We start from the raw sequence: 16,952 nt of genomic DNA on the forward strand, positions 1-16,952 counted from the left end.
GATTATTTCACTGTATCACAATTCCAGTTTGTCAGAAGTTTATATACACTAAGTTGACTGTGCCTTTAAACAGCTTGGAAAATTCCAGAAAATTATGTCATGGCTTTAGAAGCTTCTGATAGGCTGATTGACATAATTTGAGTCAATTGGAGGTGTACCTGTGGATGTTTTTCAAGGCCTACCTTCAAACTCAGTGCCTCTTTGCTTGACATCATGGGAAAATCAGCCAAGACCTCAGAAAAAGATTTGTAAACGTCCACAAGTCTGGTTCATCCTTGGGAGAAATTTGCAAACACCTGAAGGTACCACGTTCATCTGTACAAACAATAGTACGCAAGTATAAACACCATGGGACCACGCAGCTGTCATACCTCTCAGGAAGGAGATGGCTTATATTGTAGTGGCCATCACCAACGCTTTCGGTCTCCTAGAGATGAACGTACTTTGGTGTGAAAAGTGCAAATCAATCCCAGAACAACAGCAAAGGACCCTGTGAAGATGCTGGAGGAAACAGGTACAAAAGTATCTATATCCACAGTAAAACGAGTCCTATATCGACATAACCTGAAAGGCCGCTCAGCAAGGAAGTAGCAATTGCTCCAAAACCATAAAAAAGCCAGACTACGGCTTGCAACTGCACATGGGGACAAAGATCTGTCACGTTCGTCATAACGAGGAGACCAAGGCGCAGCGTGATTGGAATACATTCTTCCCTTTATTTAACGAAGAACACTTAAACAAACAAAACGTGCCTCTATAAACAACTAGTGCTGACATGCAACTACACATAGACAACAACCCCCAAAATGGCAACCTAAATAGGATCCCCAATCAGAGACAACGATAAACAGCTGCCTCTGATTGGGAACCATAGACCTACATATACCTAGACAAACCAAAACCCTAGACAAGACAAAAACACACATACCACCCTCGTCACACCCTGACCTAACCAAAATAATAAAGAAAACAAAGATAACTAAGGTCAGGACAAGATGACAAGATCAGACTTTTTGGAGAAATGTTCTCTGGTCTGATGAAACAAAAATAGAACTGTTTGGCCATAATGACCATACTTATATTTGGAGGAAAAAGGGTGAGGCTTGTAAGCCGAGAAACACCATCCCAACCGTGAAGCACTGGGGTGGCAGCATCATGTTGTGGGGGTGCTTTACTGCAGGAGGGACTGGTGCACAAAATAAATTGCTTCACGAGGGAGGAAAATGATGTGGATATATTGAAGCAACATCTCAAGACATCAGTCAGGAAGTTAAAGCTTGGTCACAAATGGGTCTTCCAAATGGACAATGACCCCAAGCATACTTCCAAAGTTGTGGCAAAACGGCTTATATTGTAGTGGCCATCACAAAGCGAGCAAGGAGGCCTACAAACCTGACTCAGTTACACCAGTTCTGTCAGGAGGAATGGGCCACAATTCACCCAACTTATTGTGGGAAGCTTGTGGAAGGCTACCCGAAACGTTTGACCCAAGTTAAACAATTTAAAGGCAATGCTACCAAATAATAATTGAGTGTATGATAACTTCTGACCCACTGGGAATGTGATGAAAGAAATAAAAGCTGAAAGAAATCATTTGTTCTACTATTATTCTGACATTTCACATTCTTAAAATAAAATGGTGATCATAAAACAGGGAATTTTTACTAGGATTAAATGTCAGGAATTGTGGAAAACTGAGTTTAAATGTATTTGGCTAAGGTGTATGCAAACTTCCGACTTCAACTGTGTGATCACTTGTTAAATCCACTTCAATCAGTGCAGATGAAGGGGAGGAGACAGGTTAAAGTAACACACTGCTTGGAGTAACCCTGGACTGTAAACTGTCATGGTCAAAACATTTTGATACAACAGTATCTAGGATGGGGAGAAGTCTGTCCATAATAAAGCGTTGCTCTGCATTCTTAACAACACTGTCAACAAGGCAGGCCCTGCAGGCTGTAGTTTTGTGGCACCTTGACTACTGTTCAGTCGTGTGGTCAGGTGCCACAAAAAAAGGACTTTGCAATTGTCTCAGAACATGGCAGCAGAGAGATTCACTTCATCACTATTTGTATTCATGAGAGTTATTGACATGTTGAATGCACAAAGCTGTCTGTTTGAACTACTGGCACACAGCTCGGTCACCCATACATACCCCAAAAGACATGCCACAAGAGGTCTCTTCACAGTCCCCCAGTCCAGAACAGACTATGGGAGGCGCTCAGTACTACATAGAGCCATGACTACAAGTAACTGATGCAAGCAGTAAAATTAGATTTAAAACAGATAAAACACAGATAAAAACCACCATACGGAACAGTGTGGACTGTGAAGCAACACAAACATTGGCACAGACATATGCATACACAATAACGCACTATACACACACACACACACACATGGATTTAGTACTGTAGACATGTGGTGGAGTAGGGGCCTGAGGACACACAGTGTGTTGTAGATATGTGGTAGGGGTGGAATAGGGGCCTGAGGACACACAGTGTGTTGTAGATATGTGGTAGTGGTGGAATAGGGGCCTGAGGACACACAGTGTGTTGTAGATATGTGGTAGTGGTGGAGTAGGGGCCTGAGGACACACAGTGTGTTGTAGATATGTGGTAGTGGTGGAGTTGGGGCCTGAGGACACACAGTGTGTTGTAGATATGTGGTAGTGGTGGAGTTGGGGCCTGAGGACACACAGTGTGTTGTAGATATGTGGTAGTGGTGGAGTTGGGGCCTGAGGACACACAGTGTGTTGTAGATATGTGGTAGTGGTGGAGTAGGGGCCTGAGGACACACAGTGTGTTGTAGATATGTGGTAGGGGTGGAATAGGGGCCTGAGGACACACAGTGTGTTGTAGATATGTGGTAGTGGTGGAGTAGGGGCCTGAGGACACACAGTGTGTTGTAGACATGTGGTAGTGGTGGAGTTGGGGCCTGAGGACACACAGTGTGTTGTAGATATGTGGTAGTGGTGGAGTAGGGGCCTGAGGACACACAGTGTGTTGTAGATATGTGGTAGGGGTGGAATAGGGGCCTGAGGACACACAGTGTGTTTTAGATATGTGGTAGTGGTGGAGTAGGGGCCTGAGGACACACAGTGTGTTGTAGATATGTGGTAGGGGTGGAATAGGGGCCTGAGGACACACAGTGTGCTGTAGATATGTGGTAGTGGTGGAGTAGGGGCCTGAGGACACACAGTGTGTTGTAGATATGTGGTAGGGGTGGAATAGGGGCCTGAGGACACACAGTGTGTTGTAGATATGTGGTAGTGGTGGAATAGGGGCCTGAGGACACACAGTGTGTTGTAGATATGTGGTAGTGGTGGAGTAGGGGCCTGAGGACACACAGTGTGTTGTAGATATGTGGTAGGGGTGGAGTAGGGGCCTGAGGACACACAGTGTGTTGTAGATATGTGGTAGGGGTGGAGTAGGGGCCTGAGGACACACAGTGTGTTGTAGATATGTGGTAGTGGTGGAGTAGGGGCCTGAGGACACACAGTGTGTTGTAGATATGTGGTAGTGGTGGAGTAGGGGCCTGAGGACACACAGTGTGTTGTAGATATGTGGTAGGGGTGGAATAGGGGCCTGAGGACACACAGTGTGTTGTAGATATGTGGTAGTGGTGGAATAGGGGCCTGAGGACACACAGTGTGTTGTAGATATGTGGTAGTGGTGGAATAGGGGCCTGAGGACACACAGTGTGTTGTAGATATGTGGTAGTGGTGGAGTAGGGGCCTGAGGACACACAGTGTGTTGTAGATATGTGGTAGGGGTGGAATAGGGGCCTGAGGACACACAGTGTGTTGTAGATATGTGGTAGGGGTGGAGTAGGGGCCTGAGGACACACAGTGTGTTGTAGATATGTGGTAGGGGTGGAATAGGGGCCTGAGGACACACAGTGTGTTGTAGATATGTGGTAGTGGTGGAGTAGGGGCCTGAGGACACACAGTGTGTTGTAGATATGTGGTAGGGGTGGAGTAGGGGCCTGAGGACACACAGTGTGTTGTAGATATGTGGTAGGGGTGGAATAGGGGCCTGAGGACACACAGTGTGTTGTGAAATCTGTGAATGTATTGTAATGTTTTTAAAATGGTATAAACTGCTCTAATTTTGGTGGACCCCAGGAAGAGTAGCTGCTGCATGGGGATCCATAATAAATACAAATACAAAGAAGGATTTTTAAGCCATGAGACAATTGAGAAACGGATTGTATATGTGTGCCATTCAGACGGTGAATGGGCAAGACAAAATATTTAAGTGCCTTTGAAAGGGGTATGGTGGTAGGTGCCAAGCACAACGGTTTGTGTCAAGAAATGCAACGCAGCTATGTTTTTCATGCTCAATAGTTTCTTGTATGTATCAAGAATGGTTCACCAACCAAAGGACATCCATTGAACTTGACACAACTGTGGGAAGCGTCAACATGGGCCAGCATCCCTGTGGAATGCTTTCGACACCTTGTAGGGTCCATGCCCTGACGAATTGAGGCTGTTCTGAGGGGAAAAGAGGGGGGTTGCAACTCAATATTAGGAAGGTGTTCTTAATGTTTGATATGCTCAGGACTACAACTCAGTATATATTAAAAGGTTGCTACAACTTCACTGAGGGGTAACTCTACTTTACATCTTTCCAACCAATACAATTCCTGAATACAATCATTATAATAATATAACAAACACCATTTAGCATTTTTATCCAAAGAAAGGAGTTCCATGCTTTTCTTAACTCTTGTTCTGAGCACCTGAGATTCACAATGCAATCTGACGCACGTCAAATCAGTTGCCTTGATCTTTTGATATTTGCGAGGACTATGACCTATGCACAGATCTTTACAGGAAACCAACTGATCGCAATAGTTTGTTGAGGGCTGATAGCTGTCACACGTCTCCCTTGAAACACAGTTATAACCAATTCTGTTGAATCAAAAGAACCTGCAAAAAACAACCACACATTGACTTTGATCTGAAACCATTCCTGTGATTATTGTGTTTTTGTAAATAATATTGTGTTTAATTATGATGAAATCGTATCTATGATCGTCTGATATCCATTCATGCTTTTTAAAATATATATTATGGATATTTCTAAATTGACCAATGATATCATGCCACAGTCGGTCATGATTACAAACACCTGCACAAGTCCAATGAAATCCTGAAGACAGCTTGCTGTTGAAACGTTGGTGAATAATACATGATTGCGTCAGAGCTCTTGGAGTCGGCAGCTTCTCCTTGTCTTCTGAAGTTTCCATAGCGACTCACAGTAAAGTGAGTGAATACATCTTTGTGAACATGGTATATAAGTGCATCGTGCATGAATACATCTTTGTGAACATGGTATATAGTGCATCGTGCATGAATACATCTTTGTGAACATGGTATATAAGTGCATCGTGCATGAATACATCTTTGTGAACATGGTATATAGTGCATCGTGCATGAATACATCTTTGTGAACATGGTATATAGTGCATCGTGCATGAATACATCTTTGTGAACATGGTATATAGTGCATCGTGCATGAATACATCTTTGTGAACATGGTATATAAGTGCATCGTGCATGAATACATCTTTGTGAACATGGTATATAGTGCATCGTGCATGAATACATCTTTGTGAACATGGTATATAAGTGCATCGTGCATGAATACATCTTTGTGAACATGGTATATAGTGCATCGTGCATGAATACATCTTTGTGAACATGGTATATAGTGCATCGTGCATGAATACATCTTTGTGAACATGGTATATAGTGCATCGTGCATGAATACATCTTTGTGAACATGGTATATAAGTGCATCGTGCATGAATACATCTTTGTGAACATGGTATATAGTGCATCGTGCATGAATACATCTTTGTGAACATGGTATATAAGTGCATCGTGCATGAATACATCTTTGTGAACATGGTATATAGTGCATCGTGCATGAATACATCTTTGTGAACATGGTATATAGTGCATCGTGCATGAATACTGGTACCGCTTCCTTTGAACTGTTTAAATATAGGATGTACATTTCAAACAAAGTGTTTTCCAGAAAAATAAATACATTGAAAGCTACATCTCAGAGTAATAATTGGTGTTAACTGTTTACTGTAAACAGAATGACCTTAGTTTGATACTCAAAAAGAGCTAAGACTTTACTTGACAGCCAGCGTCATAACATGTCATAACAGCTGACATAACATGTCATAACAGCTGACATAACATGTCATAACAGCTGACATAATATGTCATAACAGCTGACATAACATGTCATAACAGCTGACATAACATGTCATAACAGCTGACATAACATGTCATAACAGCTGACATAACATGTCATAACAGCTGACATAACATGTCATAACAGCTGACATAACATGTCATAAAAGCTGACATAACATGTCATAACAGCTGACATAACATGTCATAACAGCTGACATAACATGTCATAACATGTCATAACAGCTGACATAACATGTCATAACAGCTGACATAACATGTCATAACAGCTGACATAACATGTCACAAAAGCTGACATAACATGTCATAACAGCTGACATAACATGTCATAACAGCTGACATAACATATCATAACAGCTGACATAACATGTCATAACAGCTGACATAACATGTCACAACAGCTGACATAACATGTCATAACAGCTGACATAACATGTCATAACAGCTGACATAACATGTCACAACAGCTGACATAACATGTCATAACAGCTGACATAACATGTCATAACAGCTGACATAACATGTCACAACAGCTGACATAACTGGTAATAACAGCTGACATAACATGTCATAACAGCTGACATAACATGTCATAACAGCTGACATAACATGTCATAACAGCTGACATAACATGTCATAACAGCTGACATAACATGTCATAACAGCTGACATAACATGTCATAAAAGCTGACATAACATGTCATAACAGCTGACATAACATATCATAACAGCTGACATAACATGTCATAACAGCTGACATAACATGTCACAACAGCTGACATAACATGTCATAACAGCTGACATAACATGTCATAACAGCTGACATAACATGTCACAACAGCTGACATAACATGTCACAACAGCTGACATAACATGTCATAACAGCTGACATAACATGTCACAACAGCTGACATAACTGGTAATAACAGCTGACATAACATGTCATAACAGCTGACATAACATGTCATAACAGCTGACATAACATGTCATAACAGCTGACATAACATGTCATAAAAGCTGACATAACATGTCATAACAGCTGACATAACATGTCACAACAGCTGACATAACATGTCATAACAGCTGACATAACATGTCATAACAGCTGACATAACTGGTAATAACAGCTGACATAACATGTCATAACAGCTGACATAACTGGTAATAACACTGTCATGATACATATATTTATATAAGTTTATATGTTATGACATATATTGAGTTATTTTATGGCTGGTTATGACACCTACATAAGAGTGTTAAAACCCACAAAGCAAAACATTCCATTCCACCATAGCCTACGTGTCAACAGTATGTTTATATTATATATTTAATTGCCCATATTAAATTACAATTGTACTGTAATGATGTACAGATTGATGTCGGACATGCACCTATCCCAGTTCTCTGTTTCTGGTGACTGGGATGAATGCAGGAGCAGATTTCAGGAACAGGACAAGACACCCTCTTTTAGACTGATGACTGACATAAGGGCATGTACGTGACAGGCCTATCTGGATTATATGATTATGATGGTCATAATGCTTCTTGTCAAAGTGTATTTTCTTCATGTTATTTAAAAGATGTTGGAAAAAAATCTAATATTATTTTCAACATCAACAAAGGACTTAAGAAACTTTTAAATGAAAGAGAACTTCTTGGCAGGAAAAATACATTTGAATAAATGTGGGTTTTGACACTCTTATATAGGTGTCATTAACCAGCCATAAAATAACGCAATATATGTCACAACAGATGTAAGTATATGGGTCATGACAGTGTTATGACCATATTATGACAGGTTATGTCAGCTGTTATGACATATTATGACATGGTTAGGACCATGGTTAAGATCATTCTGGTCTTTCCTCCAGTACTTTGCTGCAAAACGATTCATCTTTTATTTATATTCCTTCCGTCAGCCTAATTCTTCTCATTGCCTCATTGTTGAATAATTAATATAGTTTAACCGTATTCTCACAACAATGTTATCTGATAATGGAACTCATGAACATAGCTTATTTAACATTATGAATGTTCATAACAGATTTGCAGCTTCATTTAGAGAAAACGATACGACAAATTAACCATTCAAAATCATATACACTGAAAGACTAAAGGCTTCATCATTTCATCCTACTTTGTTGCACCTTAATCTCCTCTAGTAGCTCCAGAAAACATCTCCTCTAGTAGCTCCAGAAAACATCTCCTCTAGTAGCTCCAGAAAACATCTCCTCTAGTAGCTCCAGAAAACATCTCCTCTAGTAGCTCCAGAAAACATCTCCTCTAGGAGCTCCAGAAAACATCTCCTCTAGTAGCTCCAGAAACATCGATCCGAAGCTCTCGTCACTATTGTACTTTGTACTGCATTGGTGCATTGTGTTTCTGGGTTTTGCTCGTATCATGTTGTTTTCAGTTCTCCTCTGTAAAAGGGATTCTCAAATCTCAACGTAATCTCCTGATTAAACAAAGGAAACAAAAAGTGGAATGCCATGCTTGTACTTACTGTAGAGGATGGTGCCCTGTGTAGCTCTGGTTTTGACAGTCAGATAAAGGGTAACAGTGGTGTCTTTGGCAGGGTGAGAGGGATCCGCGCTGGCACCAGGAGCCTGCAGCAGAGAGCCAAGGGGAGGCAGCTCCAGGTACGACGTGCCGTTGAAAGAGGGGATGAATATTGTGGTATCTGAAAAGAAAAACATTCATTATAAAATTATTCCTGACTTGAATTAAATCAAACAACATTATATTAAACATCCCTGTGACATCACATTCAGCAGGACTAAAACTAATAGGTCATTATTCTATATTAAACATCCCCATGACATCACATACAGCAGGACTAAAACTAATAGGTCATTATTCTATATTAAACATCCCTGTGACATCACATACAGCAGGACTAAAACTAATAGGTCATTATTCTATATTAAAACAACCCCCGAACATCACATTCAGCAGGACTAAAACTAATAGGTCATTATTCTATATTAAACATCCCCATGACATCACATTCAGCAGGACTAAAACTAATAGGTCATTATTCTATATTAAACATCCCCATGACATCACATACAGCAGGACTAAAACTAATAGGTCATTATTCTATATTAAACATCCCTGTGACATCACATACAGCAGGACTAAAACTAATAGGTCATTATTCTATATTAAACATCCCCGTGACATCACATACAGCAGGACTAAAACTAATAGGTCATTATTCTATATTAAACATCCCCATGACATCACATACAGCAGGACAAAAACTAATAGGTCAATATTCTATATTAAACATCCCCATGACATCACATACAGCAGGACTAAAACTAATAGGTCATTATTCTATATTAAACATCCCCATGACATCACATACAGCAGGACTAAAACTAATAGGTCAATATTCTATATTAAACATCCCCATGACATCACATACAGCAGGACTAAAACTAATAGGTCAATATTCTATATTAAACATCCCCATGACATCACATACAGCAGGACTAAAACTAATAGGTCATTATTCTATATTAAACATCCTCATGACATCACATACAGCAGGTGTAACGATCCTCGTATGAAGGAGTGGAACAAAATGCAGCGTGGTAAGAGCTCATGATAAATTTAATCCTCAAAACACTCGAACAAAATAACAAAAAGGGAAAACCGAAATAGTCCTGTCAGGTGCAGACACTAAACAGAAAACAACTACCCACAAAACCCAAACGAAAAAGGACAACTTATATATGATCCCGAATCAGAGACAACGCCTCTGATTGGGAACCACATCAACATAGAAATAAAGAAACTAGAATGCCCACCCTAGTCACACCCTGGCCTAACCAAAATAGAGAATAAAAACCTCTCTATGGCCAGGGCGGACTCCGGCCACAAAACCTGACTCTAAAGCTCTGGTGCGGGACATAGACCCCCCTCCGCCCGCAGATCCCTCCGCTTTGGTGGCGGCCCTGGTGCATGGACCTTCACTGGAGGAACCAGACCACCGATCATCAACGGAGGACCCGGACTGGGGACCGTCGCTGCAGGCCCCGGACTGGGGACCGTCGCTGAAGGCCCCAGACTGGGGACCGGCTCCGGACTGAGGACCGCCGCTGGAGGTTCCGGACAGTGGCCCGTTGTTGGAGGTTCGGACTGTGAAACGTCGATGGAAGCTCTGGACTGGGAACTGTCACCAGAAGCTCTGGACTGGGAACTGTCGCCGGAAGCTCTGGACTGGGAACTGTCACCAGAAGCTCTGGACTGGGAACTGTCACCAGAAGCTCTGGACTGGGAACTGTCGCCGGAAGCTCTGGCCTGTGGAGGCGCACTGGAGGCCTGATACGTGGGACCGGGCTGAAGACACGCACCTCAGGGCGAGTGTGGGGATGAGGCACAGGATGTACTGGACTGTGGAGGCGCACAGGAGGTCTGGAGCATATAGCTGGCACAACCCGTCCTGGCTGGATGTTAATTTTGGCACAGGACGCACTGGGCTGTGCAGATGCACCGGAGACACAGTGCGCAGAGCCGGCGCAGGATATCCTGGTCCAAGGAGGTGTACTGGAGACCAGGAGCGCTGAGCCGGCACCATCCGTCCTGGCTGGATGCCCATTCTAGCCCAGCAAATGCGGGGAGCTGGAATAGAGCACACCGGGCTAGAATGCGCTCCACCGCATAACACGGTGCCTGACCAGTAACACGCTACCCACAGCAAGCACGAGGAGTCTCCGACCTGACTCATGCAATCTCCTCGTCTGCCCCCCCCCCCCCCCAAAGAATCTTGGAGCTGCCTCTCGGGCTTCTGTGCCAGTCGTGTACCCTCATATCGATACCGTTCCTCCTGTGCTATCTCCACCTGCTTCCATGGCAGGGTCTTGTCCCCATGGCAGGGTCTTGTCCCCTGCCATTACCTCCTCCCAGGTCCAGGATGTCCTCCACTCCTCTTTCTCCCGGGACCAAGATGTCCACTCCTTTTTAGCATGCTGGTTGGTCCTTTCTTGGTGGGTTGTTCTGTCACGGTCGTCATAAAGAGGAGACCAAGGCGCAGGGTGGTAAGTGAACAAAACTCTTTAATAAAAGAGAGAACACTGAACAGAACTAAACAAAACAAGAAAACGAACCGTGAAGCAATATGGCTAGTGCAGAACAGGCAACTAAACAAAGAATAACAACCCACAAAATAACCAAGGGATATGGCTACCTAAATATGGTTCCCAATCAGAGACAACGAGAAACAGCTGCCTCTGAGAACCAATCTAGGCAACCATAGACATATAAACACCTAGACTAGAAAAAACCTCTAGACATACAAAAACCTCTAATAAAGACTCTACTCTAGATATATGGGATAATAAAGACTCTACTCTAGATATATGGGATAATAAAGACTCTACTCTAGATATATGGGATAATAAAGACTCTACTCTAGATATGTGGGATAATAAAGACTCTACTCTAGATATGTGGGATAATAAAGACTCTACTCTAGATATTTGGGATAATAAAGACTCTACTCTAGATATGTGGGATAATAAAGACTCTACTCTAGATATATGGGATAATAAAGACACTACTCTACTCTAGATATATGGGATAATTAAGACTCTACTCTAGATATGTGGAATAAAGACTATACTCTAGATATGTGGGATAATAAAGACTCACTCTAGATATGTGGGATAATAAAGACTCTACTCTAGATATGTGGGATAATAAAGACTATACTCTAGATATGTGGGATAATAAAGACTCTACTCTAGATATGTGGGATAATAAAGACTATACTCTAGATATGTGGGATAATAAAGACTCTACTCTAGATATATGGGATTATAAAGACTATACTCTAGATATGTGGGATAATAAAGACTATACTCTAGATATGTGGGATAATAAAGACTCTACTCTAGATATGTGGGATAATAAAGACTCTACTCTAGATATATGGGATAATAAAGACACTACTCTAGATATATGGGATAATAAAGACTCTACTCTAGATATGTGAAATAAAGACTATACTCTAGATATATGGGATAATAAAGACTCTACTCTAGATATGTGGGATAATAAAGACTCTACTCTAGATATGTGGGATAATAAAGACTCTACTCTAGATATGTGGGATAATAAAGACTATACTCTAGATATGTGGGATAATAAAGACTCTACTCTAGATATATAGGATAATAAAGACTCTACTCTAGATATGTGGGATAATAAAGACACTACTCTAGATATATGGGATAATAAAGACTCTACTCTAGATATATGGGATAATAAAGACTCTACTCTAGATATGTGGGATAATAAAGACTCTACTCTAGATATATGGGATAATAAAGACACTACTCTACTCTAGATATATGGGAAAATAAAGACTCTACTCTAGATATGTGGAATAAAGACTATACTCTAGATATGTGGGATAATAAAGACTCTACTCTAGATATGTGGGATAATAAAGACTCTACTCTAGATATGTGGGATAATAAAGACTCTACTCTAGATATGTGGGATAAAGACTATACTCTAGATATGTGGGATAATAAAGACTCTACTCTAGATATGTGGGATAATAAAGACTCTACTCTAGATATATGGGATAATAAAGACTCTACTCTAGATACAGTGCCTTGCGAAAGTATTCGGCCCCCTTGAACTTTGCGACCTTTTGCCACATTTCAGGCTTCAAACATAAAGATATAAAACTGTATTTTTTTGTGAAGAATCAACAACAAGTGGGACACAATCATGAAGTGGAACGACATTTATTGGATATTTCAAACTTTTTTAACAAATCAAAATCAAAATTATTCAGCCCCCTTAAGTTAATACTTTGTAGCGCCACCTTTTGCTGCGATTACAGCTGTAAGTCACTTGGGGTATGTCTCTATCCGTTTTGCACATCGAGAGACTGACATTTTTTCCCATTCTTCCTTGCAAAACAGCTCGAGCTCAGTGAGGTTGGATGGAGAGCATTTGTGAACAGCAGTTTTCAGTTCTTTCCACAGATTCTCGATTGGATTCAGGTCTGGACTTTGACTTGGCCATTCTAACACCTGGATATGTTTATTTTTGAACCATTCCATTGTAGATTTTGCTTTATGTTTTGGATCATTGTCTTGTTGGAAGACAAATCTCCGTCCAAGTCTCAGGTCTTTTGCAGACTCCATCAGGTTTTCTTCCAGAATGGTCCTGTATTTGGCTCCATCCATCTTCCCATCAATTTTAACCATCTTCCCTGTCCCTGCTGAAGAAAAGCAGGCCCAAACCATGATGCTGCCACCACCATGTTTGACAGTGGGGATGGTGTGTTCAAGGTGATGAGCTGTGTTGCTTTTACGCCAAACATAACGTTTTGCATTGTTGCCAAAAAGTTCAATTTTGGTTTAATCTGACCAGAGCACCTTCTTCCACATGTTTGGTGTGTCTCCCAGGTGGCTTGTGGCAAACTTTAAACAACACTTTTTATGGATATCTTTAAGAAATGGCTTTCTTCTTGCCACTCTTCCATAAAGGCCAGATTTGTGCAATATACGACTGATTGTTGTCCTATGGACAGAGTCTCCCACCTCAGCTGTAGATCTCTGCAGTTCATCCAGAGTGATCATGGGCCTCTTGGCTGCATCTCTGATCAGTCTTCTCCTTGTATGAGCTGAAAGTTTAGAAGGACGGCCAGGTCTTGGTAGATTTGCAGTGGTCTGATACTCCTTCCATTTCAATATTATCGCTTGCACAGTGCTCCTTGGGATGTTTAAAGCTTGGGAAATCTTTTTGTATCCAAATCCGGCTTTAAACTTCTTCACAACAGTATCTCGGACCTGCCTGGTGTGTTCCTTGTTCTTCATGATGCTCTCTGCGCTTTTAACGGACCTCTGAGACTATCACAGTGCAGGTGCATTTATACGGAGACTTGATTACACACAGGTGGATTGTATTTATCATCATTAGTCATTTAGGTCAACATTGGATCATTCAGAGATCCTCACTGAACTTCTGGAGAGAGTTTGCTGCACTGAAAGTAAAGGGGCTGAATAATTTTGCACGCCCAATTTTTCAGTTTTTGATTTGTTAAAAAAGTTTGAAATATCCAATAAATGTCATTCCACTTCATGATTGTGTCCCACTTGTTGTTGATTCTTCACAAAAAAATACAGTTTTATATCTTTATGTTTGAAGCCTGAAATGTGGCAAAAGGTTGCAAAGTTCAAGGGGGCCGAATACTTTCGCAAGGCACTGTATGAGGGATAATAAAGACTCTAATCTAGATATGTAGGATAATAAAGACTCTAATCTAGACATGCCACTCACCCATTAGACAACACTATCATCAAGCTGAGCTCAGAAGACCATTGTATCTATAACTTTAACTGTTTTCATTCACACATATTTACAACCTAGTTTTATGATATTTCTGTCTCTTACCCTAAACATGCTATGTGACATAACGAATATGTCAGATCAGGTAACATATAACTAACTACATTGGGAGACAACTAGCTTAGCTTAAATTTGTGGATCTCAGCTTAGCAACATACCTCATAGTTGTGAGCTCCAGGAGCGTCCGTATAGGCAATCCCAACTACATTGGTTAAAGGACACTATTTTGCCATATTCTAATAAGAGCATGTTGTATATAGTTCATAGTGAGTGATGAGTCCAGAGACGAGACGAGGACAATTACCATCTGGTTAGCACTCTATTTCTCTGACCATTAAGCTTTTCTTCAGCTCATTTAATCAGCTCATCAGATAACATGGAAAGTTATCAATCATACAAGTATAATAAAGCAGTTTGGAAATACTCCTAGTATATTACAGTGAACATACTCCTAGTATAGTACAGTGAACATACTCCTAGTAGAGTACAGTGAACATACTCCTAGTATATTACAGTGAACATACTCCTAGTAGAGTACAGTGAACATACTCCTAGTAGAGTACAGTGAACATACTCCTAGTATATTACAGTGAACATACTCCTAGTAGAGTACAGTGAACATACTCCTAGTAGAGTACAGTGAACATACTCCTAGTAGAGTACAGTGAACATACTCCTAGTATATTACAGTGAACATACTCCTAGTAGAGTACAGTGAACATACTCCTAGTATATTACAGTGAACATACTCCTAGTAGAGTACAGTGAACATACTCCTAGTAGAGTACAGTGAACATACTCCTAGTAGAGTACAGTGAACATACTCCTAGTAGAGTACAGTGAACATACTCCTAGTAGAGTACAGTGAACATACTCCTAGTAGAGTACAGTGAACATACTCCTAGTATATTACAGTGAACATACTCCTAGTATATTACAGTGAACATACTCCTAGTATAGTACAGTGAACATACTCCTAGTATATTACAGTGAACATACTCCTAGTATATTACAGTGTACATACTCCTAGTATATTACAGTGAACATACTGCTAGTATATTACAGTGAACATACTGCTAGTATATTACAGTGAACATACTCCTAGTATAGTACAGTGAACATACTCCTAGTATATTACAGTGAACATACTCCTAGTATATTACAGTGTACATACTCCTAGTATATTACAGTGAACATACTCCTAGTATATTACAGTGAACATACTCCTAGTATAGTACAGTGGACATACTCCTGGTATATTACAGTGAACATACTCCTAGTATATTACAGTGAACATACTCCTAGTATATTACAGTGAACATACTCCTAGTATATTACAGTGAACATACTCCTAGTAGAGTACAGTGAACATACTCCTAGTAGAGTACAGTGAACATACTCCTAGTAGAGTACAGTGAACATACTCCTAGTAGAGTACAGTGAACATATTCCTAGTAGAGTACAGTGAACATACTCCTAGTATATTACAGTGAACATACTCCTAGTATATTACAGTGAACATACTCCTAGTATAGTACAGTGAACATACTCCTAGTATATTACAGTGAACATACTCCTAGTATATTACAGTGTACATACTCCTAGTATATTACAGTGAACATACTGCTAGTATATTACAGTGAACATACTGCTAGTATATTACAGTGAACATACTCCTAGTATAGTACAGTGAACATACTCCTAGTATATTACAGTGAAGATACTCCTAGTATATTACAGTGTACATACTCCTAGTATATTACAGTGAACATACTCCTAGTATATTACAGTGAACATACTCCTAGTATAGTACAGTGAACATACTCCTAGTATATTACAGTGAACATACTCCTAGTATATTACAGTGAACATACTCCTAGTATAGTACAGTGAACATACTCCTAGTATATTACAGTGAACATACTCCTAGTATATTACAGTGAACATACTCCTAGTATATTACAGTGAACACACTCCTAGTATATTACAGTGAACATACTCCTAGTATATTACAGTGAACATACTCCTAGTATATTACAGTGAACATACTCCTAGTATATTACAGTGAACATACTCCTAGTATATTACAGTGAACATACTCCTAGTATATTACAGTGAACATACTCCTAGTATATTACAGTGAACATACTCCTAGTATATTACAGTGAACATACTCCTAGTATATTACAGTGAACATACTCCTAGTATATTACAGTGAACATACTCCTAGTATATTACAGTGAACATACTCCTAGTATAGTACAGTGAACATACTCCTAGTATATTACAGTGAACATGCTCCTAGTATATTACAGTGAACACACTCCTAGTAGAGTAC

The 16,952-nt window shown here is 40.4% G+C and overlaps 1 protein-coding gene across 1 annotated transcript in view; it reads right to left on the minus strand.

Moving 5' to 3' along the window:
• LOC116359709 (protein eyes shut homolog) overlaps window positions 1-16,952 on the minus strand; it is a 181,388-nt gene that overhangs the window by 39,684 nt on the left and 124,752 nt on the right. Inside the window, exon 14 of the mRNA XM_031813048.1 lies at window positions 8,742-8,918. Within this exon, the coding sequence (XP_031668908.1) occupies window positions 8,742-8,918 (177 nt within the window). The remainder of the gene's footprint in view (window positions 1-8,741; window positions 8,919-16,952) is intronic.

Source organism: Oncorhynchus kisutch, unplaced genomic scaffold (assembly GCF_002021735.2).
Source record: "Oncorhynchus kisutch isolate 150728-3 unplaced genomic scaffold, Okis_V2 Okis04b-Okis11a_hom, whole genome shotgun sequence".
Classification (NCBI taxonomy): domain Eukaryota; kingdom Metazoa; phylum Chordata; class Actinopteri; order Salmoniformes; family Salmonidae; genus Oncorhynchus; species Oncorhynchus kisutch.